At 51.3% G+C, this 26830-nt stretch overlaps 1 protein-coding gene across 4 annotated transcripts in view; it reads right to left on the bottom strand.

The window, feature by feature from the left end:
* SEPTIN9 (septin 9) overlaps positions 1-26830 on the bottom strand; it is a 165142-nt gene that overhangs the window by 71063 nt on the left and 67249 nt on the right. The window contains exon 1 of one of the 4 annotated variants that reach the window (XM_071452606.1): positions 9713-9956. The exons of the other annotated variants lie outside the window; for them this stretch is intronic. Within the exon in view, the coding sequence (XP_071308707.1) occupies positions 9713-9767 (55 nt within the window). The 5' untranslated portion in view covers positions 9768-9956. Of the gene's footprint in view, positions 1-9712; positions 9957-26830 lie in introns of those variants that run through there. 4 annotated transcript variants of the gene reach the window in all.

Here is a 26830-nt window from a genome sequence, read left to right as displayed (position 1 = left end):
TCACAGGCAGCAGGGTGCTCACGGGGCTTTTCTGGCCCGGGCTGAGAGCAAAGAGTGGAAACCCAGGGCACTGGGAATATTTCTGTGTCTGCTCTGGGGTGCCCTGACCCCCAGTGCAGCATTGACCTTGACCCTCATTCATGGAGAAAGTTTCCCAGACTTCAAGATAGACTGGAACCCACAAAAGTGTGAAATAGATTATAGAGAGTAGTGTAGGTGAATCACTTGGTGAGAAATTTAGGTTTGGGGATTTTTAGTATGTTGTGGATGGCAGCAAGATGGAGGGCACAGGGTGTCATCCTGGGTTTCTTCTTCATGCTTCTTCTTCCTTCTTCTTCATGGGTTTGGGTGGCATTTTGTAATTGGGCAGAAAAATCCGCATTGTGGGCTCTGTGGGATCAGTTATTGGGTTAAAAGGGAAAATAATCCAGGTGTCAGTTCTCAATTGGATAGTTTAGCTTTAAAAGACCCTGTTGGCCATTTTTGTGGTGCTTTTCCAGTGTGCTGAGCCTGGTGTGGACAGTGTGCAAAACTCTAGATAACAATAAACAAGAACCTGAAGAGCTGCCAGCACCCATAACAGGGATGGGTGCACTGGAGCGAGCTAAAGGCTCAGTTATGGGGGCAAGTAGGGTGTTGTGCATGTTCCTATAGGGCATTTCCATTGTGTATTAAACTTAAAGGTCCCAGAGCAGAAAGGGAAGGGAGCTGCACCCCTGCTGCAGGGCCACAGCAGGATATCTGCACCCCATCCTCAACAACAAGGGGTTCCCAGCTCCCCTGAGCCCCTCAGTGCGGCCAAAACCATGGGGCTGAGGTGGAAAATCCCTGGCAGGGCAGGCTGCACAAGCTGGCAGGATTTTGTGAGCACACACAGCTTCAAAACAGCCTGAGAAACTCAGATCCCCTCTTACATCCACAGAAACCACAGCAGGACATTTTAAAAGCACCTTTCCCAAAGCTTCTGGGGATCTAACAAAAGAAAGAAGAGAAGTAAGGGTTGCTGGGGCCCCTCCCTGTGCTTGTGCCAGAAGGCTTCACACCTTAACTTCACCAAAAAAACAACCTTGCTGCACCACATATATAAAATAAATAAATCTATCTATCCATCTATCTATCTAACCTATCTATACCTATCTATCTAGATCTATATCTAAAAATATCTATATATATTTAGTGACACTCTGCTGTTGCACCCTGACTCTCACACTATCCTGGGTCAGGTTATGAACAGTTTATGCCCAAATAAATCCCTTCTCTGATTTCACAGCCAGCCTTCAAAGGAAGTTGCAGCAGACTGCCTGCTCTGACAGGAATCACATGCACAAGGAAAGGCTGCAATGTGGGGTCACTATGCAGGGCCTTCCTGAATGGTGTAAACAGCACCAAGAGGTGAGTTCTGGTGGAAATTCGGGGATAAGTGCAAGTTCAGGGCTCTGACATCAATCAAAGCAGCTTTTCTCTCACTCACAGCAAGGAATAAAACAGCCTGAGGCTGATGCAGCAAACTGCTCCTTTCCCAGAAATGAACATGCAAAAGCAAAGTCACGACTAAGAATAGAAAAAAACAATAAAATCCACACTCAGATTAATACAAAATCCCAGCTTTCCAGTGCCCATAATGCAGTTCTCAAAAGATTTTAGCTTGATTCTCTATTACACTTGGGTTTATGTAACCATTAACTCACAGCAAAATGCTTCCAGATCAGAGCAGTGTATTGTACATCCCTTATATTCATTTCATACTTGTACAGAAAATTACATAAAACACAGGGTATCCAGCCCAGCAGATTGCATTACTGCCTCTGCCAGAGGCTCACTCCAGCTCCTGTCTCCTGTCTGTGCTCCAGTTTCCTTTCACAGGGGGAGGAGGAAGGAGAGAAATGAATCTTTTCTGTGCCTCCCATGGGGCTGCAGATTTGGTTTGGTTCACTAATATTTCTAAAATGCCTTGAAATGATTACCCAGAGACAAAAGTACAATGCAGATGGTCTTGCAGAGCCCAGCCTGCCCCGTGCTGGTGCCACGGATGCCAGCCCCAGGTGGCTGAATCCCAGTGCCCAGCAAGGGACATGGAGAGGGGGTGACCAGGGACTGGGTGATTGAGTCAGTCAAGTCTCCATTGGAGAGGATGCTTTGATGGGTGGTGCTGGTTAAAAAGGTCCAGAAAAAGGGGAAATTGGGGCAAAGGAAGGTCCAGGAGCCCTTCAGCCCTGCAGTGCTGCCCTGATTGCTGGTGTCCCTGCAGCCAGCTCTGCTGGCTCTCCTGGAGGGGACACCCAGCACTGCGGTGTGAGCTGCTCTCCAAACCTCCTGAGGCTGGCAGGGAGCAGAGCTCTGAAAAACCAAATCAAATCCATCCTTGGCACATTTCCCTGCAGTTTTACTTCCACTGGCCAAGATGACACAAAGATTCAGTCCCAACCCCAGTGCTCACCACACTCCCTGTGCCCCAAACCAGTGCAGTGAGCAGCGCCATGCCCCCACCACCACCCCCAGGGCTGGCAGAGCACCCACCTCACCCTAGCAAGGGATTTTGTGATGCTTCTGTCCCAAACTGCCACCTCTATGCCAGGAGGAGTGGCACAGACTGATGTCACAACGTCCCCTGCTCTGCAATCCACAGGAGGCTGGATGTTACTATGATGTTTTCTGAAAAATCCCTGCACTAGGATTTTTTCTCTTGAGAAGCCTCAGAAAAGAAATGTGAGCAATAATTATCTGATTGTTTTGGAATGTAGCTTGGAGATCATTTACTAACAGGTGTATCTTTGATTGGTTTTATGTGAATTGTGTTGACTTAATGACTAATTTTAGTTTAGTTGTGTCGAGACTCTGGTCAGTCACAGGTTTTTATTATCATTCTTTCCTAGCCTTCTGTCTGTAGCCTTTCTCTATAGTTTAGTATAGTCTTAGTATATAAATTCTTATAGTATAATATATACTATAATAAAATTGATAAAATATAAAATATAATGAAATTAATCGAATATAAAATACGATAAAATTAAGATATATGGTAGATTTGATATGATATGATTGATATATTATTGATAATATATAATATAATATAATATAATATAATATAATATAATATAATATAATATAATATAATATAATATAATATAATATAATATAATATAATATAATATAATATAGTGGTGATGTTCACAGGGGTTTCAGGACAAGGGAAGAGATGAGAATTTTGACTTTATGTTTCAGAGGGTTGATTTATCATTTTATGATATATATTATATTAAAAGAAAATGATATTTTAAAACTACACTAAAGAACAGAGAAAGGATTTTATCAGAAGGTTAGCTAGGAACAGAAAGGAATGGAATGATAATAAAATCTTGTGACTGACCAGAGAGTCTGAGGTAGCTGGATTGTGATTGGCCATTAATTAAAAACAACTGCATGAGACCAATCACAGATGCACCTGTTGCATTCCACAGCAGCAGATAACCATTGGTTACATTTTGTTCCTGAGGCTTTTCAGCTTCTCAGGAGAAAAGATCTTAGCAAAAGGATTTTTCATAAAATGTGACAATAATACCATATCATATCATAAAATAATAAATCAGCCTTCTGAAAACATGAAGTCAAATTCCCATCTCTTCCCTCATCCTGAAAACCTCACCACAGCGCAGCTGGCTGACACTGACTGTGCCTACCCACCCCAAACAGTTTTGGGAGGCTGCAGGGTCCCACAGCACCCATGGCATCCCCCCTTTGGGCACACAAACCAGCCAAGGGCCAGCTTGGGTGGGCACTGTCCCTGTGCCACCGCTCTGGAGGTGTCCCCAGGAGAGCCAAGGGCCGAGCTGCACCCAGCAGCCTCACAAAAGCAATCAGGATAAAAGCCTGAGTCACAGCCATCAGGAGATGAGATGAGAGCTGCTCAGAATGAGCTGGAACAGCAACAAACCCTTTCTTGGCCAAGAAGAAAAGCCCTTCTTGCTTTGTTTGTTACCACAGCAAACCCCTTCTTGCTCCTCCTCGCCTGCTCTGTGTGTGGCAGGGAGGGAGGTGAGGAGGGGTCTCCTGGCCCCAGGAGGGCTCTGCCCACGATGGCACCAGCACAGCAGCTGGGTACAAGCTGCTGCTGCCACCAGAGGGGTGCCAGGACCAAAGCAAACCCTGCAGGTGTGAAATGAGAGGGGGCCAGGACACAACCCCACCCCTGTCAAGGGCATGACAGCCCCAAAGAGCTCCCCTGATGGAGCCTGACCCCCACCAACCAGGCACAGCCCCCCAGGAACTGAACTCAGACCCACTGACTCATTTTACAGGCTCCAAACAGGCTCAACCTGGATTTAGGGTCACTTGGCTTGTTGCTAAAGACCAAAGGGGTGCCAGAGTCCACTGCAGCAGGAGGGGACAGGGAGGCTGGAGAGGGAAAGAGCCCACATGATATCCTTGCAGAAAGATTCTTCCCAAGTCAGAAATGGGAATATCTGGAGTGATTATGGGCTCTGAAGTCTCCATTATTATTTTTGGATTTATGACATGTCCACATCCAGGTTTTTGTGGCGGCTGCCTTAGTCCTGGCTCCTGGAAAAAGGGCTGAGCAGCTCCCAGCAAGGAAGGGCAGCAAAGCAGAAGTTAAACCAGCACCCAGTGAGGCCTTGGGGCACCCAGAGGTGCCAGGTTAATGCCTGGCACTAATTTAGCCCCAGATTTGCTGGCATGTATTGGCCATGGTCACTCGGAGCTCTCAGACCTGACCCAACACATCCCAGAGGTGCTTCCCACCCCAACCCACCAAGAGGCAATGAGCAAAGAGTGCAGCACTTTAGGTGGGTCCCTTTCTGAGGGAAAGGTGCCACAGGACCTCAGGCACTGGGAAGAGCCAGCACAGTGCTGCAGCCCCTGATCCCCTCCAGGCACCAGCACTGTGCTTGTAAACCAAAGCAGCTGCCCTGGCTGGTGCCAAGAGCCATCCCCTCGCTGTCCCGTCCCAGCCAGGCTCCTCTGCAGGGTCTCTGTGGTCAGCACAGGCTGTGCTCACTCTGCCCTGGGGCCCTCCCTGCTGTCACAGCCCCGGGGACACTGCTCAGGGCCACAGTGGGACACACAGCCCAGCCCATCCTGCACAGCAGGACTGTAAACAGCAACCTCTGGATGATCCTGCAGCCAAACCAGGGCCAGGGGCCATCTTCAGAGCCCAGTTCACGTGGACAGAGATCACCTGTTCTTCCCTTCCCACTCCCTCACAACATTTTTATTCCCAAAGAATTCGATTTACACAGGGAAAAGCCCAACCCACAGCAGCAGGTACCCACTGCTGTGACCAGGCAGATGCAGGTTTCTGACTTTGTGGCTCATAGGGCAGTTCTGAAGATACAACTTCTGCTGGGGAGGACACAAAACTTCCCTTCCCACAGGCACCTTCCTCTGCCTCCTTCCTCTGCCACCACAGGAGGATTTGGCAGAAAATCCCCATCCAGCCCATCCTTTTGTCTCAGGCAGAGAAACACAGATGTGGAATGAGAAGAGAGAGCACTCTGAAGTGGCTGTAAAGCCCAGCTTTGAGGGTATCAGAGGTGATTTGCAGTCTTGGAGGAGCAGCTCTGGCTGTGCCCACACCGAGCTGGCCACGAAGAGCTCCAGGAGAAACCAGTCACAGTGTGACTTTTTGTGGACAGCCCAGGAAATCCAACAATTGAGGAGCTTTGCTTCACTCCCAGGGCTGGGATGATCCAAGATGGAAATAGGAAAAGATCTTTTTGCGTTTCCTTTTCCAGGCATTGAGCCCTGGCACACCAGGGACCGTTAGTCACACACTCCCTGCCTGCAGCTCATCCTGCAAACCCTTGGGCCTGGGAGAGACACACAAAAACAAAGCACATCCCACCTCCAGGCCCTTCCACCCTGCTGAACTCAAGGCACATCACCCACACTGGCACGCTCCTGCTAATATTAGCCCGGGGTGAGTCCCAGCATGTGCAGCACGCGGCTGCAGCTGCTCCAGGGCAGCAGGAACGTGGCCCTGCACAGCCCAGGGATGCAGCACAACCACGTGTCCCACAGACATGCCAGGCATCTGCTCAAGGAAGGTTTAAGGATGAGTGTGTGAGTTTTGTGCACGTAGAAAAGTCTATTTATAATGCAGAGCCCTCCTGAAAATGAGCTGGGTGATGGATTTTGGTGGCACTTAAAACTGGGATGAAACTTAGCCCAAGTTTGTACCTCACTGGGACAAACTGTGATGGTTAGATACTAAAAATACCCTGCACTGGGTGGTGAGAGAAGTGTCTGAAAAGTGTGCAATAATAAGGAAGAGTAAATAAATAAAATGGCCAGAGAAACCTTCTGATGAGCAGTGTCATGTCCTGGCAGGGCTGGAGGCTCCCCACCCAGCTCCACAGCACTGCCAAGGCTTCCCAAGGGAGCTGGGCTCTGAGCAATGGGAAAATCAGGGACGAGGAGCCATCCACAAGTGCTGTCTCATGGTTTTTGCCAGAGCAAAGCTGCCCCCACACAGAACCCCTGGGAACCCTCCTGCAGAGCTCTCCACACACTCACAGCCCCACTCAGCGTTTCCAGCAGGCACAGTTTACACCCACTGTGACAATTTGTGCTTCATCATTACAGGGAAACCAATCTGGTGCTGACTGACAGCACTGGCAAAGGCAGGGAGTGCTTGGCATCAGTGCTCTGTACCAGAAACTGCCAGCAAAAACACACCTCAGTCACCCTGGCATGAGGGACTGGAGCAGATCTGCCCTGTCTCACTACCAGATAGCAGAAACTGAGTGCACAAAGCTTCACAGCTCTGGCAGCATGATGAGTTCCACACACTGGGATTATCTTTGTGCATCATCACAGCCAACCAAAGCTGTGAGCAGGAGCATCACCCCCTGCACAGTGGGGCACCAGCACTCCCACATCACCCAGCCTGGCTGGCTCAGGGAGCTCTGGGCTGCAGGGATTCTCACCTCAGCAGGTGGATTTAGCACTGCAGCCTCCCCTCCCTGCAGCTCAGGGCCTGTGCTGAGAGCCCGGGCAGCTGAGGGACCCAGAGCCCCCTCAGAGCAGAGGAGAGCCTGGGAAGCACTGCTGGAATCACAGCTGGACCAGCCACACTCCTGAAAACCTGCCAGGATCTGTAAACCCAGGGGCAGAGCTGTTGTGCTCTGTAAATCCTGGCAAACCACAGACCTAATGATGCTCTGCCCCATTAGAGACAGGGGAGCTTTTGTCAGTCAAATAAGGGGGATTAGAATCACAGAATGGATTTGGTTGGGAGAGACCTCACAAATCATCTGTTTCCAACCCCTCTGCCACGGGCAGAGAGCACCTTCCACGAAACAAGGCTGCTCATGGTCCCATCCAACCTGGCCTTGAGCACTGCCAGGGATGGGACAGCCACAGCTCCTCTGGGAACAGCTCCTGGACTTTTCTAGTGCTCTCCTGCAGGAGCTGCTGGCCAGTGCAAGATGGGCACTGTGAGCATCCCCATCACAGCACTGGGCACGAGCAAGAACACACTCTGCTGTGCTCTGTTTTCTTCTCAAATGTGGCTTTAATCTGGAAATTGAACTGGAATCAAGTACCTGGTGCTGCTTCCCTCTCCCCAGGGGCCCTTGCAGCCTCCTCGGGCTCAGCAAGGCTGGCAGCTCCACAGCCAAGGCTGCAGCTCCCTGCCTGCTGCAACACAGCAGGGACGCTGGGAGGAAAACAGGCAGGAGCAGCCAGGGTGGCTGGGGAGGGCAGGCAGAGTGTGACTGCAGGGAACAAAGAGAGCTCTGGATGCTCTGCTCTTGCTGCTCCGTGGTGTTTTTGGCAGATCTTTCCTGCTTGGCCAGGGGCTGCGTGGGGCTGAGGTACCCACCCAGCAGACGGGAACACTGCATCTCCTGCCCTACGGGCTGCAGATTAATTGCTGCTTTTTGGGAAGCTGCTGTGCCAGGCTGAGAGCTAATTAAATTTTGAAACAGTAGCCCAGATCCCTGCTCAAGGGCAAGGCCAGACCTTTTGGCTTCAGAGCCACGGAGCTTCCCCCAGCCTCTCCCTCTGCACGGGCAGGAACTGTTAAGTGCTCCATAGACTGAAAATAAAGGCAGGACGGAGCTGCTGGGTGCCACAGAGGAACACACACAGCCCGAACAGGCAGCGCGGGGCCCACAGCAGAGCCTTTATCGTATCCGAGTGGGGAATTACTCATTCTTCAGAGATTTAAATGCAATTGGGGCAGCAGAGGGAAGCGGTAATTACATCAGCTCGCGGCCCTACGGTGGGGAAGCTCAAGGACAGTCACAAAGGCGCCCTTGAACCCAAAGGGGCGGCGGATTCGGGTCACTCTGTGTCCCGACACTTGTTAGTCCCAATCTTCCGAGGGACGTGACCTCCCTCAGCCTCCTGCGCTGGGGAAAGCCCAGGGGCTGACACAGGCGAGGTGACCGTGTCTAAACCCCGGGGCAGGGGCCGCAGAGACCCCAGCTCTGCCACCCGTTTCCTGCCTGACCTGGAAGAGGAACCCCGGCTCTCTGAGCCTCCTGGGCTCCCCAGCAGGAAAAGCAGCAGAGCTCTGCTCGCCCAAGGTCAGCCCGGCTTCTCCAGGAGGCGGAGGAGCCTCAGCCTATAGCGCTGCACACGCAGCCCCTGGATAAGCTTTCACCGCGGCCCCAACATCTCCGCTATTTCGGATTCTTTTTTTTTTTTTTCTTCTTTTTTTTATTTTTTTTTTTTTTTTCTAGAAACCGCTGCACAAAGCTCGGCTTGGGTCGCTGCCAGGACGCGCCGAGCGCGCAGGGATGGATGGAGCTGCTCTTCCAAAACTCTGCTCGGGAGGAAGATGAGCTCCCCCGAGCCGATCTCTCATCGCCTGCTCCAGGCACAGCCCCCCAGCCCTCCTCTGCCTGTCTCTCACTCCCAGACCCATCTGGCAGCAGCACGCTCCCCGCCAGCTTATCGTCCCGCCTGGAAAAAGCAGAATACCAGGCAAGAAGAGCGGGGGAGAAGCCGTCCCGGCCCGCACGCCGAGGGGGCTGCGGGCAGATCCTCCAAGGGCGCTGGAGCTCTGCCACGGGACAACTGCAGAGCTCCCGCTGCGGGGATTCGGGAAACTTGGGATCGTTATCCACATCCCAGAGCTGTGTTTGCAGCCCAAAAGTGGGAATCGACAGAAGGAACTCTGCCTGGCTTTCTTTTTCAGACTTTCAGTCTGGTCAGGCGGGTGTTTTCAGCTGAAAAAACTGCATAAATCAGCTCGGGAAGGGCAGGAAAGGAGAAACATCCCGTAGGACCCTGCCTTGGCAGATCCACCACCGGCCGCAGCCGCTCCGGACAAAAGGCGCCGACAGCCCTGGGGATGCCTCCCTGGGGCATCCCGCTCCTTCCAGCCCTCCCTACCCGCGGGGCGCCACCCCAGCCTCGCCAGGACCCTCCCGGGGCTCCAGCGGTGCGGGGAGGCTGCGGACCCCGAGCCCGGGGCAAGCCGAGCCCGGGGCAAGCCGAGCCCGGGGCAAGCCGAGCCCGGGGCAAGCCGAGCCGAGCCGAGCCGAGCTCAGCCCTCTCCGCTTTTGGCTTCAGACACACGGAGCTTTCCCCAGCCTCTCCCTCTGCAAAGGTAGCAACTATGAAGTGCTCCACAGACTGAAAATAAAGGCAGGACGGCGGCTCCTCCCGGCTGAACCCCAAAAAGCGGCTGCTCCCACCGGAGCTCCCTCCGCGGGTCCCCCTTCGAGCCCCGCGCTCCACCCACCTTCGAAGTCGGAGATGATGCCCTCCAGGTGGGCGCTGACGGCCGGGTCGGCCATGGCGGGGCGCGGGGCGCTGCCCCCCGGCTCCGCGGTGCGCGCTGCGGCCGCGCGAATGGCGGAGGGCGAGCGGCTGCGGCCGCCCCCCGCCCCGCCGGGCAGCCAGCCATGCCCCCGGCCCGGCCCAGCCCGGCCCGGCCCGGCACGGCCCCTCGCCGCGCACTGGCTGCTCCCCACGCCCGTCACGCCGCCCCCTCCGCCGCGCCTGCCCCTCCGCGGGGCGGCGGCAGCGACCCCCGCCCCGCCCTGCTGTGTGCCCCGGGCTGCGCCGCATCCCCCGGGCCCGCTGTGCCCCTCGGCTCGGAGCCCCGGGGAGGGCGGACACGCTGGGGAACCGAGCAGCGCTGCCCCACGGACGGTGGAAGCGGCCCCACACGGGTGGGTCGCTGCCCCGATGTTCTCCGGCGCTGATGGAGCTTTTCGCTTCGCGGTTTAGCCTTGTTTGGAAAGGGACAACTCGGCCACGCTCCGTTTTGTGATTGCTGGAAATCAAACCAGCGCTGGGTTAATACACAGCTGCCAAATCCAAGCAGCCCCGCTCTGGAAAATCAGCGCTGCGGGAAGGAGCAGAGGGGGAGGCAAAACTCGCCGCGATGCTGAGCCTGGCATTCGATGCTGCCACAGCTCCCTCCACTCCAGCCCCAGCCAGCGAGGAAAACGCTCTGGCACCGACACCAACCCCGTTTGTGACACTGCTGCCCCTTCCCCTCCTCTCACACCCTCCCAGGTTGAGCATCTCGCTATCTGATGCTTCTCCCTTTCCGGTGTTGATTCAAATCCTGCCCTCTTGACCCTCTTTTTTATCCTCCCTGCCCTGTGTTTTAATAGCATCATTTTAAAGTGATGATACCCCCTGAAATGTGTCCAGGCACATCAACAGGAAAGGAAAAATGAATGGGTTGGGCTTTCAGTCCACTTTGGGTGAGCCATAAAGGAAAATTATGTAAAACAGTAGTACAGTTATTGCAGAAAGTAGGAGCTTCACCACAGATGTCACCCTTTTAATTTCACACATTTAAAGTCTGCAAACACCACAGACTCCCCCAGAGTGCACATGATCCAGAAAATGAAACCAACAGTACCAGTTTCCCAGACTCAACAAGCTCCAGGTTCTCCACACTGTCCAAGGAAAGGCATTACTTGAAACCATGAGAACTGTTTAAATAATCTTGAGAGCACCTTTACCACAGAGGTATGATATTTTAGGGCAGGTACAGTGGGTTTCCTCTCCTCTGACAGGCAGCAGTGCTCAGCTCTTTCATTTTTTACTCTCCCCTCCTCACACCAGAGGAGTGTGGGGAGGAACAACTCTGCATCTCTCTGCATCACAACTGCAAACAAAAATGCCTTTCCTGCAATGCACTGCCAGCAAAACTCCTTGGTGCCCCCCTGGCTCAGCACCACCTGCTGTTCCTGATGGCTTGGAGGAGAACAGGAATGGCCATGGACCTGTGGCTCCTGTGGCACTGAGCTCAGCACCCGGGTGCCAGCTCCCTGCTGTCCCCACCACAGAGGGCTGGCCCGTGCCGCTGGCATTGATTTTTGAAAACAAGTGTCTTTATTTTTCCCCTCCCAAGCAGTCCTACGTGGGTCACATCAGCAATCCATTTCCAGCAGGTAAAAATGTAGCTGTTAATAATTAACTTTGTTACAGAGCAAGAAAAAAGGTCCCTCTTTGTTAAAAATCATGGATGACTCGCCCACTGGAAGAACAGAACCTGGATTAGCTTTTACAGAATCTGTTCAACATCCTGACTGCAGCCTCATCACGAAGTGGTAGAATGGGTTTAAGCAGGAAAACAAAAAAAAAAACCAAAACAAAAACTAAGCAAGACAACCTAAAAATCCTTATGGTAAAGAAGAATTTAAAAGAGCAATACAAGCAATCTGAGGAAGCACCGAGCACATTTTTTGATGTTCAGAGCCTACCCCCTTGCAAATCCCATAAAATTCAACATGGCAGCCCCTGCTTGGAGTTTGGTGGCACTCTCTGAACTGTGGTCACACAGGGATTGGGGTGATGCTGTGATGGGAACCCTGTTTTTGAGGTCAACAGGAGGCAAAAAGAAATAAACCACTAGAAAAAAGCCTCAAAACCTTCCTGATGGACCGTGGTGGGGAGCGTCACAATGACGTCTGGTGGAGCCGGTGAAGGAGCTCAAAGCACTTCAGCAGAAGAGGTTGGGGCAGTTTGGGTCAGTCCCAGCTGCCTGGGTCAGTCCCAGCTGCCTGGGTCACTCTGTGTTTCCCAAGCAAAGGCAATGGTATCATCCTGGATCTAATAAAAGTTCAGCAAATCGAGCGGCCAAGAGGCGAGCCCCGAGAAGTGTGAAATAAAATATCCGGGCTAGAAGTAGGAGTTCCTTTTCATTGAAACCAGCTGGGTCATATTGCACCCATGTGCACCTAAGGCACTGAGAGGGGGAGAGAAAGATGGAAAATTACAGCAACTGAAGAATAACAAGAATATCCAGAGCTCTAACAGTAAATATTTAAAGCAGCAAGGTATGTAAACAGCTCACCCCATAGCACATACCCCAAGCTCCTGCTAGAGGAAGAGGAGCAAGGTTTCCTCCAGGGAGAAAAGCCCATCCTTCTCTCTTTTGGAGACTCTCTCACCCTTTTATCTCATTGAGCCATGTCAGAAGTGCAGCTTTACAAGAGCATCAGCCCAGAACAACCATCCCCTTTTCCAAGCTGCACATAACCAAGCTCCACTTCATCTCTACCTGCATCCTCAACCCAAAAGCTTATGTTTAGCCAAATCCTCCTTCCCAGGCAACCCTGGGAAGCTGAGCCCCCATCCCAGAGGGATGGAGAACCTGCCTCCTCCCCTGGGATTGGGTTTTGGGGTTCCCTGTCAGCACCAGTGTGTGCTGTACTGTTCACAGTTTGACACAGCCCCTGCTTTGCCTTTTCCAGGTGGATCGAGGAGATTGAGGACCCTGAGACTTCCCCTGATGAAAGATCTCCCCCAGTGATCACATCACCTACACTGCCTTAGATAAACTAATCAGGTTCTGCTCTTTCTGTCCTTGTGGCAGGGATTTTCTTCAGTCCCTTATCCGCCCTTCCTGCTCCTTTCCCCAGACATATCACAGGTGTTTGTAATTACATTTTCATTTTTATCTGAAAAGAGAAAGAGCTCCCTTTTCAAAAGGAAGAGAGCAAATCACATCTATCACTTGCTGCTGCCCTTGCTCACACAACCAAGGGTCTCACTCACTGTTTTTACTGTACCAGGAGCCTCACCTCAAGCTCCTGCTTTGATAAGACCTTTGGGATCCTCTGCACAGCAACTGCTGCTCAAGATAAAATTCCTGCTCTCCAAAGCACTGGCTGCAGGGGAATTTTAGGTAAATATTTTCCTTGCTGTGTTACATTACAGTAGAAATATTTCTTGTTTCCTTACTACACCAGGCCACCACTGACTGCCCAGCCCTTTCTCCTTCACCATCACTCTGCTCTTCAGATGAGCAAGAAACTTCCTGCAAAGTTGTTTTATTGGCCTAGAAGTGATTTCCTGCCCCCAGAAAGGCAGTCTGTAAAATCTGCTGAGCACTCACTTACAGGTACCAAGCTAAAATGGATTGATGCCACAAGAGCTGGCAGATGCAAGAAACTTTAACCCTTTTTCCTCTGGGTGCTTCACCCCTGGGCTCTCCTGCCCTGTAGCAGGGATGTGCCTCAAGGGCTTCTCCAGATCTCAGCTCAAACTCCTCCAGAAGCAGCCAGGGCTGGCATGGGTGTGGGGGACCACAAAGCAACCAGGCCTAGAAAGGAGACTGCAAGCAGAAAAAAAATCATAACAGAAAAAAAACCCCAAACAAACAAGGAGATGGCAGGTATCAGCTTTAGAAGATCCCTAACAGGCTAAGGCAGAAAAGGGACTCTCCTATCCAAAGCCATTTCAAGCAGCACTCTGCACTTTCCTTGCAGGCTGCTAAGAATGCAGTTTTTCAGGCAGATTTTCTTCCTCCCACAAGTCAAGGTTTTTCTGAAGCCGGCAGCCCTTATCAGTCTCACAATCTGCTGCAGTCATGAGCATCAGGCTGGGTTACATGGGGCCATGAGTCATTGTGGCTAGCTGAGCCCTAAAGTATCACCTACACAGAGGTGAGCAATTGTGAAGGCAGCTGTGAAGACCCACAGGATCTTCCCCTTCCTCCTCATATGTTAATTAGAAAACAAAGCTCTTTATTGATCATGGCCTCTTCCACCCAATGCTTTGAGGCTTACAGACCAAAATCACAATGTAGGAGCAGCTAAATTTCATTATTATTAACCACTCATTGTTTCTTTGAGAGCCCAAACACCTTTCCTTGCTGCTGATCACAGGTGAAAGCTCCTCCCCAGCCTTTCTGGGAAGGTGCAGGGGATGGGTGGAGGCACCTGCAGCATCTGACACCAACCCCAGTGTGCTCAGGGCATCACTTCCAGCTCAGCACCAAGGCAGGTGGCAGAACCCAGGAAATTCCTCTGGCTGCCCTGGAGGACTCCAGCCCCTGCCCAAGACCCCTGTGCCTTTGATTTAGCCCTTAGAAGAAAACAATTACCAACCTTATATGAAGAATTACAAGCCATGAAAGTTTAAATAAAATAATAGTGAATTTATCACGGAGTAAAAACTAAATTTTTTAAATTTTTAAAACAAAAGTTCAAGAAACAAAATAGAAGAATCTGATCGTGTCCAGCCTTTCTCCTTCTTCTTCTTAGCCTCCATCTTCTGCTGTGATGTTAGCACTTTTAGATTAGTTTAGAATAAAAGCTCACTGTCTACATAAGTAATAAGTATTAGAAAGTATTGTAAATATTGTACAGGTAGTTTTTAGTATAGAAAATAACACCACCCCAGAAGCAAGCAAAGTGCCTCTGACTGTCTTGCTGAGCAGAACTCAGCAAGTCAAGAGAATTTTATGGATAAGATACAATAAACAACCTTGAGACCAAAAAATGAAAAGTTCTGACTCCTTCTTCCACTGCCGGGCTAAGAAAAGAGACTTTCTAACACATCTGAAGTCACTCTGAGCAGCTGAAGATCCCAAGAGGCAGGGTCACAGGGAGACACAGATTTATATCACCCCAAGGTGAAGGAATGGTGAGGCACAGCTCTTCTCTCCAAGCCAAAAATAAAGGTTGTTACCATCACCTTCCCCTCTGCTCCTTGCAGTGCTGAGTTCCTGCCTCTGCCCCAAACCCATCCCTGCACCCAAACCCACCTGCAAGAGCTGCAGACATCTCCATGTGACAGCTGGGGACACTGAGGTGTCAGGACCCAGCACACCCCTCTGGCTGTCCAGGATGGCCAGGACCCTGCCAGGGGGCTCAGAGACCCTGGCACAGAGCCCAAAATGCCTGGGGGTTTGATTGTGACCCGTGGAGCAAATTACCAACCTTAGATGAAGATCTTCAAGCCATGACAAATTAAGTAGAATAATAGTGAATTTATCACAAGGTGAAAAAGCAGATTTTGGGGATTTTAGAATGGGGATTCAGGGAGCAAGATGGAGGGATCTGGGTGTGTCCAGCCTTTCTCCTTCTTCTTCTTGGCCTCCATCTTCTGCTGTGATGTTGGCACTTTTGGATTGGTTTAGAGTAGAAGCTCACTGTCTAACATAGGTGATAGGTATTGGGAAGTAATTGTAAACATTGCACACGTAGTTTTTAGTATAAAGACATAACACCACCCTGGGGGCAGGCAGAGTGCCTGGAACTGTCCTGCTGGATGGACCTGGGCAGGGCAGGAGAAAACTTTTTATAGATAAGAAACAATAAACAACCTTGAGACTGAGAAATGAAGAGCCCTGACTCCTTCAAACGCCAGGCTGGGAAAAGAGACTTTCTAATGCATCTGAAGTCACTCTGAGCAGCTAAAGATCCCGAGAGGCAGGGTCACAGGGAGACACAGATTTATATCACCCCAAGGTGAAGGAGTGGTGAGGCACAGCTCTTCTCTCCAAGCCAAAAATAAAGGTTGTTACCGTCACCTTCCCCTCTACCCCCTGCACCCAAACCCACCTGCAAGAGCTGCAGTCATCTCCATGTGGCAGCTGGGGAAACTGAGGCACGGAGCAGATGTCACTCAGCAGCAGGGAGCTGTCAGGCCATCCCAGCAGGGCAGGGAGCAGTGCTGGGAGCCCCTAAACCCGGGGAGGTGCTGCTGTCCCTGCCTGGGGACGAGGGGACTCCAGAAGGAAAATGAGCCCCGGCTCCCATCCCCTCTGCCCGCGGTTTCGTGGGGATGAGGGAACAGCCCAGCCCTGGTGACGCAGGAATTGTCACCAGAAGAGGCTCCAGAGGATCTTCCTGCTTCCCCAGGGTAGGAAACACGGGGAGGACGGACGCACTGCAGTGCTGGTCACGCTTCCCTTCCTCCGCAAGGAAACCGAGAGCATGGGAAAAGCTAAAATAATTCAAACCAGGGTTGCTAATTTGAGATTTCTGGATAACAAACTGATTTATTTATTTATTTATTTTTGAAAATGCTGTTGGATCTCATCCCTTACTGCCACAGAGCGGGTCAGGTAACTTTGAAGACCGGATAACAGGAAAAAGACAAAATCTGGAAGAATGGCAGAAGGGCGGCACTTAAAGGGCTTTTAAAAAAGAGTTTGCTCATGAAAAGAGGCTCAGCACAAAGGACCTCACTGCCCCTGTAGGTCCCAGCATGACCACAAGCCACCAATGTCACAAAATTAAAGTGAGTCACTCCTAAATTGTATTAAATTTGAGACTTTTAGCAGCAAGGCAGAAACCATTAGAGCTCTCTCATGAGCCATCCTGGCTGCCCAGCATCACTCACACCCCACAGGAGGGTGGGGAGGGCATGGGGCTGCCAGAAACATCACCCACAGATGCACTGCAGGGAAGAGCTGCTGTGGGCAAAGATCCCCGTTGCCAAGGGAACAAAAAAAACCCCAATCCAACCCCAAATATGGTTATGGTATAAATGGGTTTATAAGAGTGGACCTGAGAAGATTTTAAAGGGATAAGGTGTAAAGGGATTGATGTGAAATCAAGGGAGCAAAAGGCCAAAGAAGTTTCTGCTGGTAGGGAATTAAAGAAAACACAAGGAAGGAGAAGGTCCCTGAAGCTTCTCAGATATTCAGAGTACAAACAGGGCACTCAGCAAACTTGGTGTTCTGGAGCTGAGGTGCCCCATGGGAGCTGGATGGGTGAGGAACCAGCACAGACAGCCACAGCCTCTTCTCCCCCCAGAGCGGATGCTCAAGAAGATGAAGATCAAGATCAAGGCTTGCCTTCCTGTCAGCTTTAACCCCATTGAATCAGCCCACAGAGGAGGAACCAGCCTGCTCTTCTCACAACAAGGGATGCACCAGGTGCGGGGTTCCACTGAGCAGGGCAGGGCCAGCACCAACACCCTGGAAACAGAGCTGGGCCTGTCCTGCTCCCACTCTGCTCATCCTTGATGCTCCCAAACACCTCCCTGGGACTGATGGGGGCACCCAGAGCTGAGGTGGGACTCAAGCCGGGCACCTGATGCCAGGGTTTGCCTGCAGGAAGGGTTTGCCAGCCTGCAGGGCTGGGCTGGGGGGCACAGCTCTGCCCCTCCAACACCCTGCCATGGATCTGAGCCTCATTCCCTCCAGGGAGCAGCCACCCAGCCCCCGGGCTGTCGGGATCTCTGGCTTGTCACAGTGACCCCAAGAGGTGTTAGAAACTCTCTTTTCCCAGCCTGGTGCTTGAAGAATGAGTCAGGGCTCTTCATTTCTCAGTCTCAAGGTTGTTTATTGTTTCTTATCTATAAAATATTTTCTCCTGCCCTGCCGAGGTCCATCCAGCAGGACAGTTCCAGGCACTCTGCCTGCCCCTGGGGTGGTGTTATGTCTTTATACTAAAAACTACGTATACAATGTTTACAATTACTTCCCAATACCTATCACCTATGTTAGACAGTGAGCTTCTACTCTAAACCAATCCAAAAGTGCCAACATCACAGCAGAAGAGGGAGGCCAAGAAGAAGAAGAAGGAGAAAGGCTGGACATGCCCAGTTCTCTCCATCTTGCCCCCATTCCAGAAACCCCAAAATCTATTTTTTCACCTCGTGATAACTTCACTATTATTCTACCTAAACTGTTGTGGCTTGCTGATCTTCATCTAAGGTTGGTAATTTGCTCCATGGGTCATGATCAAACCCACAGGCATTTTGGGCTCTGTGCCAGGGTCTCTGAGCCCCCTGGCAGGGGTCCTGGCTGTTCTGGACAGCCAGGGGGATGCTCTGGGTTCCCACACCTGACCTGGAGATGTGCAGGCACAGCTGGAGCTCACTGCAGCCCCAGCAGTTTCATGCCAAGGCAGTGATTGTGGCCATTGTGCTGCTGAGAGCCTGCCAGGGGAAATGCTGCCCCAGGCACATCATCCCTGCCACTCTGGGCTCCCAGGAGGGCCGGGGTGTCCCCCTGGCACTGCAGCCCCCGTGCCTGGAGGGGAGAGCTCAGGGAAGGGAAGCACAGCTCCCTGGTGTTGGTTAAAGAGCAGGGCACGCTTGCAGAGGAAGGAAATGGAAAGAGGATCAGGAACTGCATCTGCCTGAACCTCAGGCAGTGAAAACAAACTCAGTCTCAAGCTCTTGTTCTTCTCAGTTTCAGGTCAGGCTTTTTTAAGCACCTGGGAGGTGCAATTTAGGATCCAAGCAGAAAACTGACTTAATTACTTTAATTATTTTTAAAAAATAATAATTATTAATTACTGCTTTTTAACATTCTGAGCCAAACAGGCACAGAACTCAGTGTCTCATGACAACACAGATGTTTTAATAGAAACAAGAGGCTTCAGAAACTTTAATGCTCATCCTTAATGAGTTTAACACACACAGGGCTCAGCACGTTTCCTTTGGAAAACCTTCCTGCGTGGTTGGCTCCAGGAGGAATTGCAGAGCCTGGCCCTTGAGGCAGGGAACACCTTTTCCCTGGTAGTTACAGGGGGGAAGAGAAGGTGAGGGTCAGTCAGAACCCTGAATCCCTTGGAAAGAGGCTGTTTCCAGCACCGTCAACTTCCCTGCAGCCCCTACCTGGGGAGCATTCTCAGGAATAAATAAACTGGCAGCGCTACAGGCGTGCACTCCACCTCCAGATGTGCATGTCTCATTTCCACCTGGGGTCCGAGGCAGGGCTGGAATCTCCATCCAAGGGGCACAGCCCAGCCCAGCCCCTCTGCAGCCCCATGGGCACAAATCCCACAAATCCCACACATCCCAGCTGCCCTGGGCACTGTCCCTCACCCTCCAGTGCTCCCCATCCCTGTCCCATCACACGTGGCCACCAGACCCCCGTGGCCTCGGGTTTTGGTTGATCATTGCTGCCCCAGATGTGCAGGTGTCTCTGCTCCGGCCCGCGCGGCTGAAGAACGAGTCTGGACTCTTCACTGTTCACTCTTGAGGTTGTTTATTAATTCTTATCTATAACATTTTCTTTCTGCCCCGCTGAGATCTGCTCAGCAGGGCAGCCACAGGCACTCTGACTGCCCCTGAGGTGGTGTTGTCCTTTTATGCTACAAACTACATAGAACATATTTACACTTAATTCCCAATACCCATCACCTATGTTAGACAGTGCACTTCTACTCTAAACCAACCCCAAAGTGCCAACATCACTGCAGAAAATGGAGAACAAGAAGAAGAAGAAGAAAGGCTGGACATGCCCAAGTTTCTCCATCTTGTCCCCGTAACCCCCTTACCAAAAATCCTAAAATCTACATTTTCACCCTGTGATCATTTTGTTATTACACCATTCAAACCTGTGTGACTTTCATGCCCTCATACAAAGCTGGCAACTTGCTCCAGGGGTCACAATCAAATCCCCAGGTGCTCTGGGCTGCCTGCCAGGGTCTCTGAGCCCCCTGACGGGGTCCTTGGCAACTCTGGACACCTGGAGGGATGAGCTGAGCTCCAACACCCTGGGACCCCCCCCAGCCCCACTGCAGGGCAGGGATGAGCCCAGGAATCGCCTCTGGCAGCCCCTGCTGCTCCCTCAGCTCACGACCTTTTCAACCCAAAACTTTCCAGTCATAAATATACCAGCATCATGGCAGGAAACTTGCTGTTCTTAGGCTTCTCCCCTGCTTCTCAGAGAGACATTTCCAGCAGCTCCTGCAGCCTGCAGCAGCCCCCAGTTGTTTCTCCCCCACTCCTCCGAGATTTTCCTGGCACGCAGCAAAATCTGCTGCAGCACAAAGACCCAAAAATTCCCTGGAAAGGCTCACAAGCTGCAGGTCAGGCCTCAGGAGCAGCTGGACCTCCTGATCTCCTTGCTTACCATCAAATGTTTATTATTATTATTATTATTATTATTATTATTATTATTATTATTATTATTCCTTTTTGACATAAAGTAGTTTGATAAGAACAAGTCTCACAAGCTGCAGGTCAGGCCTCTGGAGCAGCTGGACCTCCTGATCTGCTTGCTTACCATAAAAGTTATTGTTGTTTTTATTATTATTATTATTACTATTACATTATTACTATTATTATTATTCCTTTCTGACATACAGCAGTTTGATAAGAACAATTCCCAGATGGAGGCACAGCCCCACACCCACTCAGCTTCCTCTGGGCAGCAGGGACACAGTGTGGGAGCTCACTGCACAGCAGGAGCAGGGCACAAGGGCAGGGGGAGAGGAAGGAGAGGAAGAATGAGCACGATTTTCCTTTCCTTTTAAAGGTTTTGGCAGACAGCAGTGAAAGCAGCAGTGGGGATGCTGAGGTGGGATCATCAGCATCCACACAGCACCAGGCACCACTGGTGGCTTCCCTTTGCTCCAGCTCCAGCACACAGGGGTGGGAAAGGTGCACAGGAGGACAGGAGCTGCTGTCACAGTCCATGGGGTGTCCCCATGCAGATGGGAACGGATGCCCTGCAGTGGTCTGGCCATTTTTAGGGGAAACATCCTCAGCTGCACCTCAGCTGCTTGGGAGAGCCTGGCAAACCTGGCCTGGGCACTCATAAATCAGGCAGGATTGGTGCTGTTCAGCTGCTGAGCTCAAGCAGTGCAAATGGGAAGGAGCAGCTGCCCTCAGCAGCACGGGCAGGCTCTGCCTTGGCTGTTCCAGCTCATCAAACCATTAAAGGTCTGTCACAGCCCTCTCTGACCTGCACAAACACACCCAAGGTAAATCCCACTAACCAGATCCCAGGATAATCCCAGACACATCCAAAGCTCCTCCTACTAACCAGATCTCAGGATAATACCAGACATATCCAAGGTTAATTCTCATTAATCAGATCCAGGAGAATCCCAGATATATCCAAGGTAACTCCCACTAACCAGATCCCAGGATAATCCCAGACACTTCCAAGGTAACTCCCACTATCAGATCCCAGGATAACCCCAGACATATCCAAGGCTAATTCCACTAACCAAATTCCAGGATAATCCCAGACATGTCCAAAGCAACTCCCACTAACCAGATCCCAGGATAATCCCAAACACATCCAGGGTAAATTCCACTAACCAGATCCCAGGATAATCCCAAACACATCCAAAGTAAATCCCACTAATTAGACCCCAGAATAATACCAGACATATCCAAGGTAACTCCCACTAACCAGATCCCAGGATAACCCCAGACACATCCAGGGTAAATTCCACTAACCAAATTCCGGGATAACCCCAGACACTTCCAAAGTAAATTTCACTAACAAAATTCCAGGATAATCCCAGACATGTCCAAAGCAACTCCCAGTATCAAATCCCAGGATAATACCAGCGATGTCCAAGGTTAATTCTCTTTAACCAGATCCCAGGATAACCCCAGACACATTCAAAGGAACTCTCACTAATCAGATCCCAGGATAATTCCAGTCACATCCAGGGTAACTCCCACTATCAGATCCCAGGATCACCCCAGCAGTGTCCAGTGATGGATGGAGCCAAGCTCTGCTGGGCACCACTAAAGGAACCGCCCTGAGCTGTGGGTGGAAGGGATCTGCCCCAAACACAGAGGCAGCCCAGGAGCTCAGATCCAGCTGCCTCTGCTGCAGGAAAAGCATGGCAAGGGCAATGGCAGAGCCCCCTCCAAGCAGGTCTCCACACCAGCTTCTGTTCCCCAGCCTTGCAGGCACCCAGCACTGCCCACTCAGCATCTTCCACAGATGCAGAACTTTCACAGCTGATTTAAAAACCTGGAGTAAAATCAAAAAGCCATGAGTCGATGTTTTTGGGGGAATTCCCTTAAGTTTCCTCTCCCTTTCCCCTGCTCAGCCCTGCAGACCCTGCCTGAGGCTTCCCTGCTGCAGGGCACTTGTTCCTGCTGATTAAATCATTGCTGCAGGAGAGGAGTGCAGCTGTCAGAGCCCCTCAGGCTCGCCCTGCCTGGTGGAACAGACTGTCAGACACCCTGAGCAGCACAGCACCTCCAGCCTGCCCCAGTGCAGCTTTCCAAGAGCCACAGCTGGCACACACAGCTGGGCTCTGGGCATTTCAGCCTCCAGAGACAAAGGAGGATTGAAAAAAAAAATAGGAAAAAAATCAACTTGGAGATGTTCTGCAAACAGGCCAAAAGCAGGGGCCATCCAGTGCTTCCCTAAATGGGAAAGAGGCCCTTGAGCACTCTGGGGGCAGAGCAGCAGGCACGGAGAGAGGGCACCAAGCCAGGAGGGAGAGGGGGAGATTTCCAGCAGGCAATGCAAGGGGACAGAAACTCCCACTGGCAACCCCCCAAGAAGCAGCAAAACCGTGAGGATGGGCTGAGGGTGGAGGCTGGAGCAGGGCAAAGCTCAAAGCTCAGCAGCTGAGGTGCCCCAGCTGTGGGACACAGCCCTTGCTGGGCACTCAGCACCTCCCTGGGCAAAGCTCAGCACCTCTGGGCACTCAGCACCTCCTCCCTGGGCATTCAGCATCTCCATGGGCACTCAGCACCTCCCTGGGCACTCAGCACCTCTGGGCACTCAGCATCTCCTCCCTGGGCACTCAGCACCTCCCTGGGCACTCAGCACCTCCTCCCTGGGCACTCAGCATCTCCTCCCTGGGCACTCAGCACCTCCCTGGGCACTCAGCATCTCCTCCCTGGGCACTCAGCACCTCCCTGGGCACTCAGCATCTCCCTGGGCACTCAGCACCTCCTCCCTGGGCACTCAGCATCTCCTCCCTGGGCACTCAGCACCTCCCTCCTGGGCACTCAGCACCTCCTCCCTGGGCACTCAGCATCTCCTCCCTGGGAACTGAGCACCTCCCTGGGCACTCAGCATCTCCTCCCTGGGAACTGAGCACCTCCCTGGGCACTCAGCATCTCCTCCCTGGGCACTCAGCACCTCTGGGCACTCAGCACCTCCTCCCTGGGCACTCAGCTCTGGCTCTGGTGTTTGCACATGAGCCCAGCAGAGTTCAGATGTGCTGAAGGAGCAGAGCTGGTCCTGCTCCTCTGCAGTGACAGCCAGGGCTGGGCTCTCTCTCAGCCCAATTTTCTGTGCCCATAAACCCCCGTGGCCAAGCCCAGCAGGGGAAGGGCAAGAGGGCAAATTCTCAGTTCCTTGTGCCACAGGGAGGTCGTGTTTATCTCTCCTGCCATCTCCAGACTGCAGGCACACTTGTCACCCCATCAGCCACTTCCCTTTTGATGAACTCAGCATTACTGTGCTGACTTTTTTTTTATTACTTCATCTTCCCAAGTGCCCATAATAACCACACCAGCTCAGGGAGCACTGGACTTGATGTTCCACCAAAAGAATTAAGCTGCCCTCTTTTACGAGAAGTTAAAATAAGGTGGAAACTAAATCTGAAATGTTTTTTCCTTATAAAGGAATGACAGGAGGAAAGGGCTGGATGCATTAAGCATCAGCAGGGACTGGCAGTGTCTATAAACTCAGGGGATGTTGTTATTCCCACACAAGTAATCCCAGACAGACCAACACAGCCAGGTTTACCTTGACACCAGGGAATAAACTGCCAGCCCTGGGCTCTGTCCTGGAATAATTCCCTTCTCCCCACACCTCCAGAAAAAACCCTGCACCCCAGAACCCCTGGGTTGGTCGGTTCAATAACCAAATGAAAATTCCTGAGGGACAAACAAAAGTGCCCTGCTGGCTCCTTGCAGCTCTGGGGGCCCTGGGGAGCATTGTCCTGCAGACACCTGTGCCTGGCCTTGTCAGCAGCACCCTCCTGCAAAGGGCCTCAGCAGGGACACTGTGGGCACCAGCTCCAGCCACAGGTGTGCACATCCCTGCTGCTTCTTCTGCTCCTTCTTCTGCCAGGGCTGGGATTAAATGCACGAGATGGACTCAGATGTTTATTAGCTCTTATCTATGTCACAGTCTCACCAACCATGAGTTCTACAGCACTTCACTCTAACAAACCAAAAATGGAGCCCCATCTCTCTCTCTACAAGGCCTTTGAAGGATTAACTGTTCAATTAACAAATGACACCTCAATTATTTTTACTTTTAATGCAATTACCAACCACCCATGGCCCTGCAATGAGGACTTTTTAATCCAATTACACAAAACCACCCAAACCCATGGAGAAGAGAAAGAAGAAGGAGAAGGAGAAGGAGGAGAAGGAGAAGGAGAAGGAGAAGGAGAAGGAGAAGGAGAAGGAGAAGGAGAAGGAGAAGGAGAAGGAGAAGGAGAAGGAGAAGGAGAAGGAGAAGGAGAAGGAGGAGAAGGAGAAGAAGGAGAAGAAGAGCAGCTCTGCCCTAAAACCTCCATATTGCTTTATATATATTACCATATTCTAAACCCTTAAACTCCAAGTTTCCCACCCTGTGATATCACACACTTCTATTCAAACTCCACACCCACAATCCCAGTTCTGTCATTCCATTTTGGAAGCTTCTCCACAGCCTCAGGTCAATGCAGTGTTCTCTTGGGGGTCAGTGCCTGGCAGCACAGAAAGTCTGAAATTCTCAGTGACCAGGGTTCCAACAGCCCAACCTTTCTGCCTGTGAGGCCACAGGGCACAGATGTGACCCCTGGATGGGCTGTACAGATCACTGAGCAATGCTGGAGACCATCTAGTTGAAGAGCAGCCTGTTTGGTGCAGAGAGTTGGACTAGATGGCCTTCAAAGGTCCCTTCCATCCCCACCATGCCATGATTCCATGGCAGGGCACAGAAATGTGTCTGCTTGCCTGGGAGATGAGCCCCATCAAAGCTGCTCACACAGGAGCTTTTCCCCACCTCTGAGCTGATATTACACATTTCTATTTAAACTACACATCCACAATCCCAGTTCTATCATTCCATTTTGGAAGCTTCTCCACAGCCTCAGGTCAATGCAGTGTTCTCTTGGGGGTCAGTGCCTGGCAGCACAGAAAGTCTGAAATCCTCAGCAACCAGGCTTCCAACACATCCCAACCAAGGCCATCTCCTCTGCTGCACTTTGGGAGGTGCTTCCCAAACAAACCTTCTCCACAGGGCCTGCTTGGAGCTTGGGACAGCATCTCCTGCCAGCTGGAGGGCAGACAGCAATCCCTGCCCTGCAGGGACGTGCTGACAGCCCAGAGCAGCCCCGGGCTCTCACCCAGAGCCTGGTGAGCCTGGGCAGGAGCAGGGCTGGGCTGTCCCCACTGTCACCGTCCCCTGCACAGCCCAGGCACTCGAGAGCTCTGGAAAAGGATGCTCTCATGCAGCTCTGAGGCCAATTTGCACACAAACAGGCAATTAGTTGGAGAGAGAGATGCCCACTTGGTCCCTTGCCAGTCTGGAGACAGATTTAAGACACGCGGGAATTCAATCTCCGGGCCAGATATCACTGTGGCCAAACAGGCCACCTCCTTTGCTGGCCTCTGGGAGGGCCTCTGGCAGCACAATAAAAGGAGTATTTAGCTTGAAAAAACTGGAGGCCAAGGAGGCATTTTGCAGCCAAGCTTCATATAAACACATTGATAATGTTGTTAGCATGGGGCTGGGAGCAGCGGGGCTGCACAGCAACAGCAGGCCTCTGTCTGCCTCAAGAAAGCCTCTTTCTTGCCCTGCACATGTTTAATCCATGATCTGTGCCTGCTGCCAGCCCCAGTCGTACCAAAACCTGCTCACCTCATCTGTCTCCTGCACATCCAGGGATGTGAGCGAGGCAGAACCGCAGGGCTCACCCACAAACCCCTCTCTGCTCTGTGCTGTCCTGCTCTGCAGCCTCCACACCATCCTCTCCAAACACCTTCTGTGCTGTCCTGCTCTGCAGTGCAGCCTCCACACCATCCTCTCCAAACACCTTCTGTGCTGTCCTGCTCTGCAGTGGAGCCTCCACACCATCCTCTCCAAACACCTTCTGTGCTGTCCTGCTCTGCAGTGCAGCCTCCACACCATCCTCTCCAAACACCTTCTGTGCTGTCCTGCTCTGCAGTGGAGCCTCCACCCCATCCTCTCCAAACACCTTCTGTGCTGTCCTGCTCTCTGTGCTCTCCTGCTCTGAGGTGAAACCTCCTCCCTGTGCTCACCACACACCTTCTGGTTTATTATTATTATTATTACTATTATTATTATTATTATTATTATTATTATTATTATTATTATTATTATCATCATCATCATCATCATCATCATCATCATCATCATCATCACCATCTGTGCTGTCCTGCACTACAGTGAAACCTTCACCCCATCCTCTCCAAACACCTTCTCTGCTGTCCTGCTCTGCAGTGGAACTTCCATCCCATCCTCTCCAAACACCTTCTGTTTACTACTACTACTACTACTACTACTACTACTACTACTACTACTACTACTACTATTATTATTATTATTATTATTATTATTATTATTATGTAATATCACAGGGTGGAAAACTTAAGAGTTCAAGGGTTTAGAATCTAGTAATATATATAAAGCAAGATGGAGGTTTTAGGGCAGAGGCTGGTCCTTCTTCACCTTCTTCTCCATGGGTTTGGGTGGTTTTGTGTAATGGGATTAAAAAGTCCTCCTTGCAGGGCGATGGGTGGTTGGTTATTGGGTTAAAAGTAAAAATAATTGAGGTGTCATTTTTTAATTGGACAGTTTATCTTTCAAAGGTCTTGTAGAGAGAGAGATACACCTCCACTGTTACCTTGTTAGAGAGAAGTGCAGTAGAACTCATGGTTTGTGAGACTGAAACATAGATAAGAACTAATAAAC

The sequence above is a fragment of the Agelaius tricolor genome, unplaced genomic scaffold (genome assembly GCF_023055355.1).
Source record: "Agelaius tricolor isolate 1412-34295 unplaced genomic scaffold, bAgeTri1.0.p SCAF_35, whole genome shotgun sequence".
NCBI classification, from domain to species: Eukaryota; Metazoa; Chordata; class Aves; order Passeriformes; family Icteridae; genus Agelaius; species Agelaius tricolor.
The sequence above is the reverse complement of the archived record's forward strand: the minus strand, read 5'-3'. Positions and strand labels throughout refer to the sequence as shown.